General features: G+C 48.7%; 1 protein-coding gene across 1 annotated transcript; it reads left to right on the top strand.

Moving 5' to 3' along the window:
- Positions 1-444: 444 nt before the first annotated feature.
- Coq2 (coenzyme Q2, polyprenyltransferase) lies at positions 445-19900 on the top strand. Its single transcript, XM_032916458.1, has 7 exons — positions 445-724; positions 6403-6569; positions 10774-10895; positions 12536-12621; positions 14151-14284; positions 16307-16495; positions 19055-19900. Exons 1-7 carry the CDS (start codon positions 472-474, stop codon positions 19226-19228), a joined length of 1125 nt encoding a protein of 374 aa, XP_032772349.1. The 5' UTR covers positions 445-471; the 3' UTR covers positions 19229-19900.
- Positions 19901-20167: the final 267 nt, after the last annotated feature.

The following is a 20167-nucleotide window of genomic DNA, read 5'->3' as shown; positions in this document are numbered from 1 at the left end:
GTGAACATTCGATGTCGTTAATTTTTTTTCTTTTTGTGGCAGAACTGTTCCATACAAATAAACACTTTCCTTTTGAGTTCATTAAGAAACCTGGCGCTGGAGGGATGGTTCACCGGCGTACAGCACCGGTTGCTCTTCCTACTGAGGACCCAGATTTGATTTCCAGTACCCACATGGCTAAGCACCATCTATAAATCCAGTTCCAGGAGATCTGGCGCCCTCTTCTGGCTTCCATTGGTTATAGGCACACACACATTGGTTATAGGCACAGGCACAGGCACAGGCACAGGCACACGCACACGCGCACGCACACACGCACGCACGCACGCACGCACGCACGCACACACACACACACACACACACACACACAGCGCAAAGAAACTCATAACCACCTAATACGACACCACTGCGCATGCCCGCCCGCGGCCTGTCGCCTGGGTGACGTCACCAATCGGCGTCCAGCCTAGCGTCATGCTGCACTTGGGAGGCGCGGGGCTAGTGCGGGGCCTGCGGGTGGTGTCGCCCGCATGGCTGCGAGGTCCGGGTGGACTCCCGCTGGCCCTGGCGCGCACCACAGGGACGTCGGGAGCGCGGGACCGGCGAGCGCCGGCCTCCGGGACGCAGCGCGGGCGCGCACTCAGCCTGTCCGCCGCAGCCGTAGTGAACTCGGCGCCCCGCCCGCTGCAGCCCTACCTGCGGCTCATGCGTCTGGACAAGCCCATCGGTGAGTGGGGCGGGCATATCCGTGGCTGCGTGCCCGGGTCCCGTAACTGAGAGCCCGCTGCCGGCGTGATGCACCCATTGGGTCAGTCCCCTAGGGACTCGGTCAGGACCTTAGCCAGGGAGAAACACGCAGATTTCCCCACGCTCGGAGACCGGAGACCGGAGGCGAACATTGATAAACATGTATTTGCAGAGATCTTTCAGTTGTGATCCGGCGCTCCTTTGCTTCCTCGAAGCTTTTGATTGGTGATTTGCAGTTTTGAAGCATTTCTGCATTCATTAGTTTTCGTTTCTGCCTCCAAATATGTAAGGCCCAAGACGCATGTAAGACTATTGAAATTCACGCTCCCTGTCAGAGCCAGACCAGAAGAACCCAATAGTGTTGGTACTGGGCTTTTTCCTTCATTACTGATTACAAAGATTTAGAGCATCTGAACACAGCCGGGTATCGTGCTTCCTATTGCCCGTCAACATAAAACCCACACAATCCCCTCTCTCTCTCTGACCCTCTTCTTGACACCTGTGACACAATATTAACTCCGTCTGCACGGAACGCTTCTGTCTAGTTCGTAAAACGCTGTCCGGAGTAGTAGATGGATTCACCTGGCCTTAGTGACAGAAAGCACTAGGGAAACTACCAGCTTTGAAAGAATTTGTTTCTGGTTGGAAAAGACAGTTGATGACCTACGAAGGTGTGGAAACAAATATCATGCACAAGGAGAAAGAACTTACTGTGGGTTTCCAATGCTGGAAAAACTAGTACTCCAAAGGGAATGCTATATTACAGAGGAGTAGAGAGATCTTGGAGAAATATTTTTAAGATCCAAGGATAGCCAAATATGGTGGCTCACGTCTATAGTCCAGTGTTCAAGAGGCTGAGGCAGGAGGACTGATTCAAGTTGCAAGCCAGTCTGGGCTATATATTCCGAAATAAAAAACCAAACACTTAGTGGTGAAACGTCAAGAATGTCCGCCTGACCTGCAACCCTGGAAAGATGTAGGAATTAGTGGGAGACAAGGCTGGACGGAGGAAGAGAAGAACAACTGAATTCTAGCCAATTTAGATGTTGATATGTTCAGTTTCGGTGTATGGATGTGCACCCAAATGCCAAAATTATCTGTTCTGCCTTCACCTATGTGACCCCCAATGTGCCCTGTTGGGTATGGTGTCTGTTTTCAGACGGGGTCCCATTATGTGTCTCTGGCCAGCCTTGAACCCCTGCTTCCGTTTCCCAACTGCTGGGACTGCAGGCGCTGACCTCCATACCCACCCGAACCTGTTTAGTTTGTGTGAGACAAGGGCTCTCTTTGTACTGCAGGTTGGCCACAACCTCCAGAGCTTGCTTCAGTGTCCAGGTGACAAAGGGGAGGAGTGAAGTGGCAGCAGCCAGGTGCCACTGTTGACATTCTAGCTGTGAATGCTCCCTGCTTGGGGTTTAAGCACCGAATCCCAGCAGTGAGAGATTAGAATATAGAGCCTATTAAATGAAAGGCAGGCCCGCCATGATTAGGGTGTTGTGTAATTCAGGGTTTACATAAGCATTCTATAATTCTGTTCTTAAAATCTGGGTGACAAAGCTACAAGGGCGACCTGCAGGCATGCAGGACAGACCAACTGCTGCCACTGTTTCTGTTTTCACAATTAAACATCATCGTTCCAGTGGCCGTACATCCTACCATGTAACGGGACTCTATAAAGTGTTATGAACCTGGTTTCCAGCCAGATCTCATGGATTTGAACCTTCAGCCCCACCCAGTGGAGGAACTGTGCTTAAATTACTTCACGTCCCTACACCTTCATTTCTTTCTCTATAAAAGGAAAGTGCTGATATTGACTTTATAAAGTTAGCCTTAACGTCCATCTTCACATGGTAAATACTTTGACAAGTGCCTGCATGTAAGAGTTCCAGAGGCGTTAGTCACTACCACTTCAGAAGTGGAGATTAGAAAATTATCTTTATAGTTATTTGTGTTGGGAATCTTAAGATACTGGCCTGCATGTTTTAATTCTATGTAAGATGATTACAGGGTAAAGTTTGTTCAGTGAATGCTTTTGGACGCCTACCATGTGTCAGGAGCAGAAATTGGTAGTAGAAATCTTGGTTTGATATGTATGTGCTTGTCTTATAGGACAGTGGTACTGTATTGCTGTTATTTTTTTTCTGTATTGATGTTATATCTAATTACCTCATAGAGCAGTATTAGTCGTCGTTGTGTTTTAGAAGGCAGTGACAAAGCTTTCTTGTTTCTCAGTACTAGGAGTGAAACTCAAAGCGCCTTCCACATGCTAGTCAAGCGACATACCACTGGGCTACATCGCTGGTCACTTAACCGATGTTATTCCAGGAAGTTTCGGCAGGTGGCGCTGTTTCTACCAGGTTGGCAGTTGTGTTTCCCACTTCACTGCAGTTCCCGGTTGTCTTAAGGGAAATATATCATTAGAGAATCGTAAGCTCAGTCTACACAGGCATTTTGCCCTGCCATCCCATTCAGAATCTGACCATTTTATTTCCTCTCCCAGAGACTTTCCATTTTGTAGTAAACATGTCTGTCTACTACCCGATTGGCTTTTCTTGATACCTCTGCACCGTTCTTCACAGAACATAACTGAAACAAATGACTGTGTCACAGGGAACACAGAAAGGAGTGCCCCGGCAGCCAGTGGGAACAGAAGTAGGGTTTTTGTGGGTCGGGATTTAGGTATGAGATGGAATTTTTGACTTAGGCTTCTGCCAGAGTGCTGGTTTAGAATTCTGCCCTAACACTGTGGCCCTGGGCACACCGTGCTCCCATCTCTCGGTTTCTGCACTTGTTACCTTTCTCTTGCTGTGAGGAAGCATCATGACCCAGGCTGGGCTCACCGTTCCAGAGGGGTAGAAGTGTCATGGCAGGGAGCCTGGCAGCAAGTCTCAGCGGAGCAGAAGCTGGGAGTTCACATCTTGAACCACAGACAGTACACAGTCCACCCAGAATGCCCATGACTTACTCCCAAAGCCTTCCTCCAGAGGCACACTTTCTCCCAGGTCAGACTCCTGAGGCTCCCAACAGCCTCACCCACTGAGGCCACTTGTCCGAACGCTAGAGCCTATAGGGGACATCCTCCTCAGACCTGCAGTTAGTGTGATAGAAAGAACTCTTGCCTTACTGTCCACTGTGAGAACCAGCAGTGTTTCCTGGAAGGTCCTGACACAGAACTGCTGTGTACCGGAAATTCATAAACACATAGTCCATTCTTTGAGCAGTGTCTTCCCATAACAGGGGCTCAAGAAATATTAATATTATTACTTCAGGAGTTAGAGAAAACCAACTCTAGTTATGTGTGTTATATAGGTTAATATACACTGATTAGTCCGTTCCAGTAGACTTGGGACACAGGTCCATGGTCCAGTGCCTGTAGCTGCTCACTTAAGCCCCAAGTCCTGCTCTCAGAACTCTCCTCTGTAATACTGTCGTCTCATTAAAGCTCAGTGGGTAGATGTCATCCTCCCTGTTCTCAGATGAAGTTGAGACCTCTGCCTTCAGCCTCTTTGCTGTCTAGTGTCTGCTCCCTTTGCTGGCCCCTATCAGCGAGTGAGCACACGCACATTGGAATACGGACTTGTAGCCAAGGAAAGCCTGGCTTCACTGTGCACTGGGTGTCATGAGGCCTAGTTCAGTGGAGACTTCCGTTCTAGCCGTACCAAGCAAACGGTGAAACGTAGTCTCTCCTCTAAGGAGCAGCGGTGTCTGCCTCACTTAGTGCTCCTCCATTTGTGAGGTGCTGTTACTAATGACACTCCCTTTAGGACCTGGCGAGCACCGTGTTTATACATATACAGTGTTTGCAGTGCTGGCCAGTGCTTCCTGCACAGCCCCTAAGTGTTACGTTTTGTTCAAGTTTTAGATAAGGGATTGTAAGGGTGTGCCTACCTCCTTCCAATGCCAAAAGATTAAATCCAGGGCCCTGGGTCATGCTAGGCAAATACTATCACTGGGCTACACATCCCCAGCTCCTGACTTTTTTAAAGACATGATTATACTGTGGAGCTTAACCTGGTCTTGAACTCAGACTCCTCCTGTCTTCGCCTCTTAAGTGCTAAGGTGTAGGTGTATGCTCCTCCCCTGGCCCCTTTTCTCTCATATTCCTAAGTCAGGAAGCAAAGTAACTATCAAGCCTGTGGTTAGCCGGCACCAAGGATGCTGAAGCAGGAAGAGCTCTGCGGATTCAAGTCCTGCCTGGGCAATACAGTAAGACCTTGTACCAGCAAAACAAATCTTTATACCCGTTAGACTGTACCTAACAGGCAAGATACGCGAAGCTAGTTAAGACTTCCAATTGGAGTAGAATTTCAAAGGTCGTTTTTAAGTCTCTATATAATGTACTTCCATTCAGTTAATTTCATCTGGTTTATTTGCTAAGCATCGGACTTTAGCCCCCCTGTACATGTGACTTCACATGACTCAGTACTGAAGGACAGAAAGCTCCACTGTAGAAGCCCTTACCCCGTACCATGTCCGTGAACTGTACCGGCTACAGTAAAGTGACGTTCTAGTGTGTTCGGAACAGCTGGGCCATCTCTCCAGCCTCTTTTGTGCATTTCTTCATTGTACTACTTCTTTCTCTGCTCTAGGAGCTTTATTTCATGTCTATGAGTACACTGTCCCTGTCTTCAGACACACCAGAAGAGGGCATCGGATCCATTACAGATGGTTGTGAGCCACCATGTGGTTGCTGGGAATTGAACTCAGGACTTCTGCAAGAGCAGCCAGTGCTCTTAACCATTGAGCCATCTCTCCAGCCCCTGGGGTAAATTTGTATTTGCTATATGGTTACAGGTTTATTTTCCCTTGATTTGATGGGTCTGGTTGTTGTTAGTTGACAGGTCTCTCTGGTTAGCCTAGGACTTGATCACAGACTGGCCTTCACCTTGATCCCCTGCCTTTGTGTCTTGGTTTCAGAGTATAGATAGCCAGCCCCACACCTGACTTATCCCCCAGTTTTGCCAGGTTTTATTAGGGAAGTTGCTGTTTTGTTTTAGATGGGTCTTGCTGCACAGACCCTTCATCTCAAGACCTTTGAGCTCTTGCGATAACGTCTCACTGTATAGCCCTTGTTGGCCTGTAACTTGCTATGAGGCCAAGCAACCTGCCTGGTGTGTGGGATTAAAGAAATTCTGGTAATCAAAGGCATACACCACCACAGGAGTCCCCAGTGCCACCACTGGAGTCCCCAGTGCTGCGGTTCCAGTGGTGGCCTGTCACCGCTTACACACTTTGGGATGTGGTGGTTGCGCTGGGCAGTTGGGATTGGGGTGGGGGAGGGTGGCAAGGGGAGTTGGTTGTTTTTGTCAACCTGACACAAGCTAGAGTCCTCTGGGAAGGGACAACCTCAATAAGAACATGCCTCCAACTATGCCTGAGGCATTTTCTTCATTAATGATGTGGGGGGGTCTGGCCCACTGGGGACAATGCCACCCTGGTCAGATGGTCCTGGGTGGTAGAAGGAAACAGGCTGAGAGAGGCAGCAAACATCAGCTCCTGCCTCCAGGTTCCTTTTATGGTGGACTGATGGAGATGTACACGCACCAAATCAACAAACGCTTCTTCCCACGCCATGGGCTCTGTCACAGCAGCAGAAGGCAAGACAGCAGCTAAACAGATGGGGCAGTTACCTGACTGAATGTGTTCCTTCCTGTTTAGGGACCTGGCTGCTGTATTTGCCATGCACTTGGAGCATTGGTCTGGCCGCTGACCCGGGTTGTTTTCCTGACTGGTATATGTTATCACTCTTTGGCACTGGAGCTATTCTCATGCGTGGAGCAGGCTGTACTATTAATGACATGTGGGACCGTGACTTCGATAAAAAGGTACTTTCACCCCGGGAAGGAACAGACAGGCCTCTGTCATTTTTTCAGAACACCTGATGACATCACACGAGTCCCGATCCCACCGTGAAAGGGGCCATTTGAGTGGCCGCTGTTGAGAAGTGCGGCTCACTCCCCTTCAAGCAGAAGAGCACCAGAGGGCAGGGTGTGTGCTGGAATTTTACCAGACTGAAAGGGTGGGAGACCAGGGTGAGGAAGTTAAAGGTAGGAGCTACAGTTAGAATCGGACCCTGAGTCTTTGTGTGTCTAAGAGATGTCAGCTTTCCTTGGCTGCTGTCCTGTAAATGAGGCTTCAGTTTGAGTGAACCCCGGCCACGGGCTCCACTCAGCCCCGCCCTCAGCTTACTCTCCAGCTCCAGGACCCAGGCAGCCCGGCCCAGAACTAAGTTGGAATTCCAGCACCTCAGTGTGCTACCACAGAGCTCTGCTTCTCAGGTAGTCTCACGGGGGTGGGTCCTGTTTAATCCTCAGTCCTATAGTTAGTCTCTTACTGTGCCCCAAAAGTATAAGCATATTGTATTGAACAGTTCCCCACCTCTCCCTCTCCCTGTCTCTCTCGTGCGTGCGTGTGTGTGTGTGTGTGTGTGTGTGTGTGTGTGTGTGTGTGTAATGGAAGATTGGCCAGCAAATGCAAACCTGATTTGCATGTTCCCATTTCCTGGGTCATTTTTCATTCTGTGTACCTTATGAATGAGGTTTCAGAGTCAAGTTTATAGTTCAGTGTGCCCTTTTTAAAAGCCCGGTATAAGGCTTATAGAAAATGAAAAAAAGAGCTGTAAATTAGCACATCTGTGAGTAATGGCATACTGATTTATAGAAATTATCATTGGAGGTTAAATATTCAAAAAGGATTTCGTTCTCAGTTACCTTCGAAGCTAATCTTAGACTTGAGATTGGAAAGAGGGAATTTGAGGAAGAAATGAACGTTTATATCTGAGTTGCCTTATCTGACTTGGAGACCATGTGGAGGTCTCACACCTCCCCTATGTTCACACTGCCCTAAGGTGGACTAGACAGGCTTTCTTCCTCCCACCGAGCACAGCCAGACTCCAGACATCACAAGCAGACAGCACACAAGACTATAGAAGAGAAGGTGGGAGACCCTCAGCCCCAACAGCATGGCAGTGACTTTTCTGGATGACTTTTTGCCTCTCATAAGAGGCCAGCAGCCTGGGGACACAAATGGACACAGACCATAGCCAAGCACTGACAAACGCCTACTCCTCCAGGAGCCATTGGAAGCTAAGAATCAAAAGTGAGCTAATTCCATGTGGAAATAATTAGACAGAATCCTCAGTTCCTTCCCAAAAACCCAACTAAAACAAGGTTAAAAATGAGATCCAGGAGGCCGGAGAGATGGTTCAGTGGTTAAGAGCACTGGCTGTTCATCCAGACGACCTGGATTCAGTTCTCAGAGCCCACATGAAATTCACAACTGTCTGTAACTCCAGTTCTAGAGGATGTGACACCCTCCAGGGTTCTGTAAGCACCAGGCACGGAGGTGATGACCAGACATAGAAGCAAAACGCCCATACAAGTAAGATAAAGATAAAAGAGATAGACTCTTAGACACCCAAGACGCTTGATTTCAGGTAAGAAACACTGAAAAATGCCTGAAGGAGTACAGCTGAATGTCTGAAATTGGGAAAAGGCAAAAGTACACTGTGTCCATTTTCATGAAGGAAATGCCTAAAACACAGTAGGCAAATCCACAGTAAGATACGCCTTCGTAAGAATGGACCGAAGAGCGTCTGAAACTCTTACATGCGCTGGAAGACAGACACCGACGTGTAATTCATTAAAAGAAATGCAGCCACGTTGGATTTCACAAGAATCCATGTATAAGTCAGAGGCCCTTTTAGAAGGATTAAAGGTGTGCACTAGCAAATGTTTGAAACCTCATACCCACCAGGATACCATTATAAAAACGCTCAGAACCAACGCTGAAGAAAAGTCTGGTTCCTGTGTAAGTAGTTGTTTAACAGAAGATGCCTAGACCGCAAGGAACATAAAATGCTTTGTTTTTCCCAACATCATTTGCTTTGATTTACTGCAGACTCATCATACAGGCACGGTGACTGCAGGGAGAAACAGTGCCAAGCTCATAGCCGGGCAGAACTGCCTGTCTATTGCTGGTAGGAGTTCAGGGTGTGCCAGACTCAGACGGAAGCCTGGCTTGTTGGTTTACTCTAGGTGGTGGTGTCCAGGTTATGGCTGCACTCCTGGGCTTTCATCCATAGGAATAAAAACTGTTCATTCACATGGCGTTTTCCATATGATTGTAGTGGCTTTGCTTGTAATAATTCCAAACTGGGACCAGCCAGTGTCCTTCATTGTCTGAGTAAACATTTATACTGTGGAAAACTTCAGTAGCAACAACAAACAAGCAGCAAACAAGGGGTCCATGCAGCAGTGTGGTGAATTTCTAGAGGATTGTGTCAGGAGAAAAACCCTGCAAGGATTGCATGCATGCAGCCTTGTGCTTCTGCATACGCAACTGCTAGGTGTTAGGAGTGGTGGGGAGCAAGGGGAGAGAGCAATTCCTGACGAAACTAGAGATCCCTGGATCTCTATCGGTTTTTTTTTTTTTTTGTGTATTGATGTACAAATTGTGGTTGCATATAGAATGTTTTCAATAATAACATTCTGATAAGAGCAGATGAGGATTCCATATTCTTAAATGTAGTTATCACAGAGAAAAGGCTTCGTTAAATAATCAAGCCATCCGGCATAGTGGCTTTAATCCCAGCACTGCAGAGGCCAACGCTGGTGGATCTCTTGAGTGAGAGCCCAGCCTGGTCTACAGAGTGAGTTTCAGGACAGCCAGGGCTGCTATTTATAGGGGGATGGGGACTCCTGCCGACCTTCTCCATCTTCTCCAAGAATCTGGGTTATATATTATCATGTAACAAAGCACAAGGGTTTCACAGTCGTTGCCATGGTTTTTGCTTATTTAAATTTTAAAATGTTACCTGTTTCCTTTAAAGGACGAGGTAAAAATCTCAGGCTAATTGTCACCCTTATTTCAGTTTCCTATAGGCAGTGTCTCCCATCAGTAGTGACGAGGCTGTGGTTCAGGGTTTGCTGATTACTGAACAGTGAATAGCTCGCACAGTGAATAGCTCGCGCATATATTAAGTGCCAAGTGCACAGCCACTGAGGCGTATCCAGTTTGCACGTCTGCTGACACTGGGCTAGTCATTGGCCACCGAGTGACTGTGGCAGACATCAGAAGCATGGACTCCAGCGTGAGGCTTTCCCAGACCCCAAGTTCCTTATTTCCAACAACAATGAAGTTTCCCTACTATAAGTAAGGTTGACTTTGGTATGAGGAAATCCCATTTCAGGGGACAATAGATAGCAGCAGTCATCATCGGTGTGTCTAACTGTCCACACTCCCCATTCACTCTGCCTGTTTGAGCACAGTCAGCTGACATCACAGACACATTCAGTAGGGTGGCATGTGGCACCGGGCTCATCCTCTTCACTAACTTCTGACTTAGTGCTTCCCTAAGTGTCTGCTGCGGTTCCCTCGCCCCCGAGACAGTCTGTCACTTTACCATTCCACCTGTGTGTGGGAAATGGACGTGCATTTGCTGGGCTGAGCGGCTACATATCTAGATCAGGAAGACACTGTTTTGTTTGGAGGTGGGGGGTGGGAATGATGTCGTAGCATTTAGCCCTTCATAGCCACTTTAAGCCATTTCAATATGCGGTGTTAGTTCTTGAGGGGACGTCAAATGTCGAGTTCACTCCATTCATATTTGTGCCTTGGTCCATCGCTTTAACATGCTTTTGTCTGCGTGTACGTCTGCACACCAGAAGAGGGCAGCAGATCCTTTTGTATTACAGATGGGTGTGAGCCACCGTGTGGTTGCTGGGAGTTGAGTTCAGGACCTCTGAAAATGCAGCCAGTGCTCTTAACCTCTGAGCCGTCCCTCCAGCCCTCACCTTCATTTTGAAATAACATTTATTTGTATGTGCGAAGGAAACACTGTCCATGAGAGGAAGTCAGAGTAAACCTTAAATCTGAGGAGGCGTTTCTCTCTCCTGTTGTGTGGGCTCCAAGGCTGGAGGCAGGTGCCAGCCCTGAGCTGTCTTGGTTGCCCCCGGAGCCTGTGTTAACTGTGCTGAGATGGACAACTGACCTAGTGTGTGAACTGAGGCACTGCTTTCCCGTGTTTAGGTCGAGAGGACAGCAAACCGCCCAATCGCCGCGGGAGACATTTCAGCCTTCCAGTCCTTCGTCTTCCTTGGGGCACAGCTGACCTTGGCACTGGGCGTTCTCCTGCATCTGAACTACTACAGGTACATCAGCTACGGTCCCACGGTTGTGTGTGAAATATCGCCTCTGACGTGTAGAATGTACGGTGAGGTGGCATTCTCCTTGTTACAAGTCTGCTTCCTGAGCCCTGCGCAGGACCTGAGTCAGCAGGGCACAGGACCTCAGCACGCTGCCGTCAGATCTGCTCACAAGCACAGGGCCAAGAGCACTTCAGAGCGTGCTCTAGGTGCTCCCGCTAGGATGCAGAGCACACCCCTGGGCTCTCTGTTGTGTATGCAGCCATGTGTGTGCGTATAATTTCCCTCTCACGGCCTGTCACTGCTGAGTACCTGGGAGCAGAAGTGGTTAGGCTCAGTTAGCAAAAAGTGGAACTGCGACTTTCCCAGAGTCTGTAACTAGTCAAAATAGCAGAAGAGAAAGATGTGAGGACCCATTCTTGGGGCTCCTAAATAGACACAGGCTCAGACGGCTGCTTCAGAGTGCGTCCTGAGTGAGGAGAGAGCTGGAGCAGTGCCCACAGAGTGCACCGTAGAGAAAGGCCTGGCCCCGGCAGACTTAATAGCGTGAAATGGCTGTGTTAGATGAGCTTTCGGCCACCTCGGAACAGTCTCTGCGGCTGTTTTCTCTTTCTTTGTTTGCTTGTTTGTTTGTTTTGTTGATGGTTTGTTTTTTCAAGACAGGGTCTCAACTGTGTGAGTCTAGCTGGCCTGAAACTCACTCTGTGACCAGGCTGGCCTCAGACTCACAGAGTTCCTCTCCTCTGCTAGGATGGAAGGCGCGTATGCGCCACTGCTACTGCATCTGCTGTTTTCTCTTTCTTGAGAGTGCCTGCCCTGTATGAAGGGACTCTCCTCCATCCGCTCAACTCTGCTGGACACATGGGGAGCGAGGGGCATGACTCACTTGGTGAAGTACTTGCCACATAAGTCCTTAATCCTCAGCCCCCACTGTGAAGTCAGGTGGGGCTGTGTGTGATCTAGCACTGGGGAGGCGGAGGCAGGCGGATCTCTGGGACTTGCTGGCCGGGCAGCCTCTCCTGGCCGGGCAGCCTCTCCTGGTTGATGACCCCCAGGTTCCAATGAGTACCTTGTCTCAAAAAGGAAGGTACGGCTTCTCAGGATCACATCTGAGGTAGCCCTACCTCGTCCCTCATGCACACGCGCGCGCGCACACACACACACACGCACACACACACACACACATGTGCATGACACATGCGCGTACACACTTTGTTTACTGCATGCATACCTTGGGATTTGCAAGCAGTTTGGAGGTAGCCATCAGTACAGGGTGGTTACCCTGGTGGGACTGGAGCCAGGTTGCTGTAACATTTGAGTCTCCCGAGCCTGGGTGAGCTGGGCGACGCTTGGCTCCTTCCTGGCTTCGCGCCTCAGCTTCCACTCTGCCAAAGGGAATGAGATTAGACGGCCGATGCCTAGGGAAGGTCGTAGAATAACTTACCAGAGTTGGAGCACTTGCAATAGTTCCTAGTCCATGAAAACACTTTTCTAATCATTTTCTACAGTAGATAAAGTCAAACTCTAGGGAAAAATTTAACAAAAATATTACAAAACACAAAAATATCTTGCAATTATTGTCACTGATGACTTGAATACTTCATGATTTCTGAGTTTCACACCAACCCTGTAATCTCTGTTTCCAGTATAGCAATGGGAGCAGCGTCCTTACTTCTTGTCGTCACCTACCCCCTCATGAAAAGAGTCACGTTCTGGCCTCAGTTAGCCTTGGGTAAGTCCTTTCACACTGTCTGCCATGTTCTTATATCCCGCACAGGGGGTGTGTGTGTGTGTGTGTACACGTGTACACGTGAATGTCAGATTAACCATCAAGTTTTATATACTTTAAAGGAGCTCAGTTAGTTATTCTCATTGGCTAAGAAACCTTACATATTAATTAAGATTACCAGGATTATTATTTTTCTGGAGTGCCTTTTAAACTCTAAATATGTCATGAAAAGGTGGTTATTGAGAGTATCCTATGGAGTTAGAAGTGAGGGAGGAAGCACGCTAGAAGCTCTAAGAGCTCCCACTCTCTGACGCTTTAACAGAACATGTCTGTTGTCTCTCCGCCTCCATTAGTAGACTAGAGTGGCTAAAAATCGTCCTTTGCTCTCATGCACCCCAGCGTCAGCATTACACACAGGTACTCAAGGCAGTGATGCTTTTCATGGAAGGAAAACCTACTTCTACGTCCCTCCTATTTCTAGGACGTTCTGAATTACTCCTAGGCCGGTTGAAATGCTGTGAGCCATTTTTCTAGAAATAAAAGAATGAAAAGACATTTCATGAAATGCGTGAGGAAGGTCTGATGGGATATTTATCCTCTCCTTGGATATCTTCCCTCCAACCACCTTATTTTTTTAAGGTAGAAAGCAGTGTTCCGGTGGCTTTGGCAATCTTTTGGTAAAGGGGGTCCAGGCATTTCCCATCCTCAGGCTGATACACTAACACTGGAACAGTTTCTCCTAACCTTATTGAGCCCTACGTGTGCTTCGTGCCGGGAACTGCACCAGGTACTCAGATAAACTAAGCCAGCCAGCGTGTCTATAGACAGAGGCCAGCACACACGCAGGCCATCCAGTGCCTGTGACAAACAGGAATGAATGTGGTGGGACCACAGAGGAGAGGCGTTTTCTCAGTAGAGGAAGGGTCTTCTGAATGGGAACAGACGGTGTAAGGCAGGGAAAGGGTTTCTGCAGAGTGGCCTGAGACGCTGTGTCAGGTCCTGAGAGATCTGAAGCCAGGGTATCCATTAGTGAGCTGAGCATCTAGCCTGGACTTCGGGAATGACCGGCCTCACGGATAGGATGTAGCAGCTGCCAGTGTGGGGGCGCTTGTGCAAGTGAGTAAGGGTGTAAGGCTATGTCTTCACTCTTGTCCCATCAGGCTGAGCCCGACAAGTCAGTTACCTTATTAAACGGTGGTGTTCCTTTTTTGGTTCTTTTTTTCGGAGCTGGGGACCGAACCTAGGGCCTTGTGCTTCTAGGCAAGTGCTCTACCACTGAGCTAAATCCCCAACCCCAAACAGTGGTGTTCTTACTGACTATGATATCTTAATTATCAGTTAAACTTTCTGTGCCTAGTGTGTTACTTTGTAAGATGAATGAAATAAATACCAACCACAGGAGGTGAGAAGATTCTGTGAGGACAGAGAGCAGCGGAGCATGCGTGACGGTGGTGACCATGTGACCCGTGCTGAGCCATGTTCCTGTGCAGTGCTGACATACAATCCACTTCCCTCTTCCTTCACCAATGTAGGCTTGACTTTTAATTGGGGTGCGTTACTCGGATGGTCTGCTGTCAAGGGCTCCTGTGATCCAGCTGTGTGCCTGCCTCTTTATTTTTCTGGAGTTATGTGGACACTGATATATGATACTATTTATGCCCACCAGGTAAAGAAATGATATTTTTTCTTAATTTTGGTTTCACTGCTGTTGTTTTCTAAGAACCCTTTCTTTGTGTAGTTTGGTTTTGTTTTTTTGAGACAACATTTCATGTTACCCAGGCTGGCCTTGAACTTCCTGCGAGGCCCAGGATGGCCTGGAGCTCCCAGTTGTCCTGCCTAAGAGTTGGGATACAAATGCACACAGAGCTTTTAGAATAAGAACCAGGTTAAAACGCAAGTTATCTTCCTACCCCGGTTAAAACACAAGTTATCTTCCTACCCGGATCGTTCACAGTTCCCTCGTCCAGCAGACGGTTTCTGTTCGAGTTTGTCCGTCTACTCCCTAACAGCCTGCACAGTCGGATCTCTTCTGTCCCCGTCAGATGAATAAGTAACTTCCCGTGGCTCCATGGGTAGTGGGGAGCAGAGCTGAAAGTCGGGCCCAGATGGCCTCCAAGTTCCGTGCTTTCAGGTGCTCTGCCTCTCCGTCTGTGTCGCACCGCAACATGAGACAGCGTGTAACGGTGTAGCAATAGCATTTCCTTCTTGTAGTTTAGTTTTTACAGTGTTTGAGACAGGGTCTCCTGTGTCACAGGAGGCTGTCTGTCCGTGAACTCCTGTCCTTCGGACAATCACTCCACTCTGTCATTGTTGCTTAAAGTCCGACGAATAGTCCTGTGACTTGGAATGGGATGACTGCTTTAAACATGGATGTCTGCTCTGGGGAACCAAGCTGTTTCTGAGCTTTGACAGTCATAAATAAATAAACCCTCATTAAAACTTCCAAATGCTGTTTGTTCTTACGGATCTGGGGAGATGGCCCCACAATTGTGAGCACCTGCTGGTCCGCAAGTGCCTGTCACTCCAGCTCCTGGGAGTCTCCACCCTCCCGGTCACATGGCAGACTCTCGGGCGCTCACGTGCACACAGAAATTAGAATAAATCTTGTTTTACAGGAACATTGGCTCAGGTGCACACATCCTCACGACGCTTAGTACTTCCTGCGTGGTTTGTTTGGGATGCTTCATTTCTGCTTTTCTCAGGTCATGACTGTTCATGTTTACCCCTTTGCTGAGGTCCGGGTGACAAACGCTGTGTGTGTCCCGTGAGTGTGTGACGGGATGCTGTATCATACGCACCATGTGAAATGATCAGCAATGCCCCACACAGTTACCACCCATTTGTCTAGTGAAGAGACATTTTTGAACTTGAAAAAAGATGATTTATTATTTAGTGCGTGTATGTGTGTGAGCTCTCTGCTCCTTCAGAGACAGCGGGAGAGCAGCAGAGTCGTGAGCACCCAGTTCTGGGAGGGAGGGGTCAGCTGGGCTGACTGGGAAGTGGTGGGTGTGGCTGTGCAGTGAGCTCTTTACGGTCTGTGATAGGAGCCAGAGGGGAACAGAATGAGACCCGTGGAAGAGCAGTACTCGGCAGAGAGTGAGACTTGAAGCCACATGTGCTAGTGCACGCCTTTCGATGCCAGCACCCAGCCAGCAGAGGCAGACGGAGCTCTGTGAGTTCCAAGGTCAGCCTGATCTTACACAGCAAGTTGCAGGCAACATGGAGAACATGGAGATAAATTATGTTAATTATAATAACTAATGATTGTAATTATAGCTACATAATATATAATTATATTAATTGTACGAAGAGGTAAACAGTTGATTTTAGTCCTAACGTCATAAAAGTCTAATCCAATCATGGCGGGGCCCTAAGAGGCAGAGCAGTGCACAGCAAGGGGACGGCTGGGGTTCAGTGTGAGGAAGTGATGTCCTGCGCATCCACCGCGCATCCGTTCTGCATCTCGCTTTATAGCTGTGATGCATCTGCAAGGTCTTTAGAATGCTCTGCGCTTTATAGCTGTGATGTATCTTCGAGGTCTTTAGCACGCTCTGCACTTGGATTAGAGAGCACCGCTGGTTGTGTGACCTTGTAAATATATTAAATACGGCTAAGTTGACCACTTAAAAAATGTGATCTTCAACTGCTGAATTAAATATCAAACATGCTCTTCTGTTTCTGGTATCAGGACAAGAAAGATGATGCTCTGATTGGCCTGAAGTCTACGGCTCTGCTCTTCAGGGAGAATACCAAGAAGTGGCTCAGTGGCTTTGGGGTCGCCATGGTGGGAGCACTGAGCCTGGCGGGAGCCAGCAGTGGTCAGACCCTCCCTTACTACGCTGCTGTGGCTGCAGTGGGAGCCCACCTGGCTCACCAGGTTGGACCTTTTCCTATTCTCCCTCCGTTTCCCTGGTATAAATTATGGAAATTATTAAAACAAAATAACCACTGTTCACTCACCAAGGAGCTTCTTAAAGCTAACAACTGCTTGGCTTGTGTGCTTTGAATCGCTCCTCCCTCCACATCAACTTGTCATGTCAAAAGGTTAGCATTGCTGGCTGTGGTGGCCTAGGCCTTCGATCCTAGTGTTCAAGAGGCAGGAGTAGGCACATCTCTGTGAGTCCAAGGCCAGCCTGGTCTACAGAGTGAGTTCTAGGACAGCCAGGGCTACACAGAGAAACCCTGTCTCAACAAACAAGCAAACAAGAACTAAACAAGCAAGCAAAATTAACCTTGTTGATTTAGAGGACAGCATAAACATTAATGGGGGTTTTCTTTTTCTCTTCTTTGATTTTTCTGAAATTACTTCTGATGTCTGCGAAATTTTCTCCTATAGCTGAAGCTTGTGGGTTGAATTCATTAGTCCAAAAACAAACTGATAAACCTTAAAAGAATAATGATGGTGGTGGTGGTGGTGGTGGTGGTGGTGGTGGTGGTGATGGTGATAGGGCCAGACAGATGAAGGTGCTTGCCGCCGAGTCTGATGGCCTGAGTTTGTTCCCCAGGACCTTCATAGTAGAAGGAGAGATCCTTGCGTTGGCCTCTGACTCCTACAAGTGCACTGTGATGCAGCTGAGTGCCACCGGTGTAGGGACCACTGCTGGCCAGAGAAAACACATCCAGAAATCTGCAATCCCTGTATCTCAGGAAGCTAAGCCAGGAGGATCATGAGTTCAGAGTCAACCAAGGCACTTTAGTGAAACCTGATCTCAAAGCGAAAACAAAGGGGTCAGTGTTAGGGAGTTAGGGAGCTTGCCTAGCACAGGTGTGGCCCTGGGTTCAAGTCCCAGCACCCAAACAGCAACAAAACCATCAGGAAATGCTAAGTGAATCCAAGCTCTGCCTGGAAAATGGAACTGTCCTCAGGGTGCTCACCCAGCCCCACAGCCCCAGGCTTCGAGCGAAACCCACATGGAGAGCCTTGTAAAACCAGCCACCAAATCTAAGTTGAACTGAATCAGTGGCTATGAAGTTCCGCACCGGTGTTGTAGAGTAGAGTAGAGTAGAAAGGTGTTCCCGAGGTGATCCTGTGTCTGATGACGGCTTACAGCTCTCTGGGAACTTCATCTGTGTAGGCAAGGCTGCAGTGATGTTTACCACAGAAACTACTCTGGTGCACAGCATGCCTGCTCCATGGCCTGCCAAAGCACTAGGGTTCTTCAGTGCTTCACCATTTCCTCTCCAGACAGTCTCAGGCCCTTGCCGAGAATGGAGACCTAATTAACTGTCTAGTCTCAACACATTAAAGTAGGAGGTGGCAAAGGAGGGGATACACAAGCATCTGTGAGTGTTAGAGAATTGAGGTGGGCCGAGTGATACTGTAAATGGCACCTGTGGTCCTCAGGACACACTTTCAGTTTTCCTTTTATTAAAGATAGTTCTCGATGTAGCCCTGGCTGCCCTGGATTTCTGCTTTGTAAAAGGAAATCCTGATTTTGAGTCTGCTGACATCTTAACAGAAAAGAGAGAGTTCAGGCATGTGGCATGTCCTAGCTCTAGGGATGCTGAGGCAAGAGGATCCAGAATTTAGGGCTAACCTCAGCTCCACAGTGAGACCCTGTCCAAGAAGGAAGGGAAGTTAAATGAGACTAGTTTGGTTTATCTGCAGGGCTGGTGTGGGCAAAGAGCATCTGACCTGGGCGGCTGGCCACAGGTCTGGGTCTCCGGATGCTCTGTGAGCACAGGAGGGAGTTAGAGGCACATGGGTAGAACATCTGTGGTTGCCATAGTAACCTGGGAGGGTCTCCTTCACTTAGTGAGGGAGAGCCAGGAGTGTGCAGCGTCTTTCTCAGTTGAGAGACTGCTGCAGAAGATCAGGCTGAAACCAAGGAGGGGAGCTGCAGAGGCCACCGTGAGTCCGCGTGTGGAAGGAAGGTCTTCCCGAGGGCAGGTGGAGGTCCTTTCCTGAAGGGCTTAGGACCCGAAGGCTTTCCTTTTAAACCTTATAAAAAGTTAGCGGTACTCACATGTACATAAGAGGTGTCTGAGGAATGGGACCCAAACTGAAACATGAATTCACCTGTGTGTCATGTCTGTCTTAGTCATGCAACATGACAGTGCTTACAGACAGTGATTTCAGAGTTACCTGAATCCTGAGCGATTGTCACGGAAGCCACACTGCAGTGTCAGCCCCTGTGTCAGTGGTGGACATTGGAGTATCTCACAGTTCTGATTAGAGAAGTCCAGCCTGTGGTTAGAACTAGGCAGAACAGTGGGTCACCTCAGACACTCTCACAGCCAGGGCTCGTAGGGCCCAGCTTGAGTGACTCCCGGAAGAGATGCTTGCATTTTTCTGCATTGGATAGTTGGAATACAGTGAGGCTCCCTACAGCTTAAGGTCTGTAGCTCAGTCCAAGCTGCTTCCCTCTCAGTAGGCCTGCTGCACTGCCTGCAGTCAGAAGGGATCCTAATGTCGCTCTGCGCTCTTCTCTTTCAGATTTACACCGTGGACATCCACAGAGCCGAGGACTGCTGGGAAAAGTTTACCTCCAACCGCACAGTAGGCCTACTCCTGTTCTTAGGGATTGTGCTTGGGAATTTGTACAAAGACAAGCCGGACAAGACGAAGGGAGCGGACGCTGTTGGAGAGGGAAGTGAGCGGACAAGCTGAGCTTGGTGTCCCCGGGAAGCAGGCAGGAAGACCGTGAGGTCAGGGCATTGAGTGACACAGGAGGGCCCTGTCTCAAAGCAGCACGCCCGCTAGAGTTGTAGCGTGTGGGAAGAGTGCGTGGTCACCGTGCGATACGCCCGAGCTCTGGGTCAGCATAGACTCATTTGTAAAACTCTCAGGGCTGGAGACCACATTGCTAGATTTGGACGAGCCGTCTGTTACAGAAGTAAGACGCACTGGGGTAGCATGTGCTGGACCTCACGGCAGCTGCTTCCCCCACCTCCCTTCCGGGAACCTGGGCTTCTGCACGCTGTGCAGCCTTCGTCCTTGTTCCTCTCACCTGGAGTTTCAGGAGCTTCAGGAAAACCTTGCCTAACTCACTGAGTTAGTTTTGTTTTTTTTTTCTTTTCTTTTTTTCGGAGCTGGGGACCGAACCCAGGGCCTTGCGCTTGCTAGGCAAGCGTTCTACCACTGAGCTAAATCCCCAACCCCCTGAGTTAGTTTTTTATGAGAATGGCCGGATACTTTATTTTCTCACTAAGAATCTCCTGTGAGAACTCCTGTGATCTTTGCTCACTTCCAAAGCTGAATTCAAGAGCCATTCTGATTCTGGGTGTTTTAGAAGAGTATGAGCAAATAAATATGTTTCCACCCGTGTGTGGTTCTCCATGATGGCCGGGCAGACACTGTGGTGTATGCGTATCTCCCCTTTATCTTGGTGGTCTGTGGGGTGGTAACGCATAGACATGAACTCTTTCCTCTAAGTTAGCCTTTCATCGTGTGTCTATCAAAGTAGCCAGAAAATCTAAGTGAGGTCAAGTCACCCCCAGCTCACACGCCAGGGTCCCCCAGTCACTCGGGACATGCCCAGGCTGACTGCCAGCCTCTGACCTGATCTCTCTTACCCTCCAGATCCACACTGCCCCGCACTGCCCCGCA

Source organism: Rattus rattus, chromosome 11, assembly GCF_011064425.1.
Source record: "Rattus rattus isolate New Zealand chromosome 11, Rrattus_CSIRO_v1, whole genome shotgun sequence".
Classification (NCBI taxonomy): domain Eukaryota; kingdom Metazoa; phylum Chordata; class Mammalia; order Rodentia; family Muridae; genus Rattus; species Rattus rattus.
This window is presented reverse-complemented; position numbering and strand designations above follow the sequence as displayed.

Bases quoted from the DNA above. Each gene is read 5' to 3' on its own strand.
- Coq2 (XM_032916458.1), top strand. From the start codon at position 472: ATGCTGCACTTGGGAGGCGCGGGGCTAGTGCGGGGCCTGCGGGTGGTG. The intron at 6,570-10,773 runs GTACTTTCACCC...TCCCGTGTTTAG, and splicing joins ACCGTGACTTCGATAAAAAG to GTCGAGAGGACAGCAAACCG. The intron at 12,622-14,150 runs GTAAGTCCTTTC...TCACCAATGTAG, and splicing joins CTGGCCTCAGTTAGCCTTGG to GCTTGACTTTTAATTGGGGT.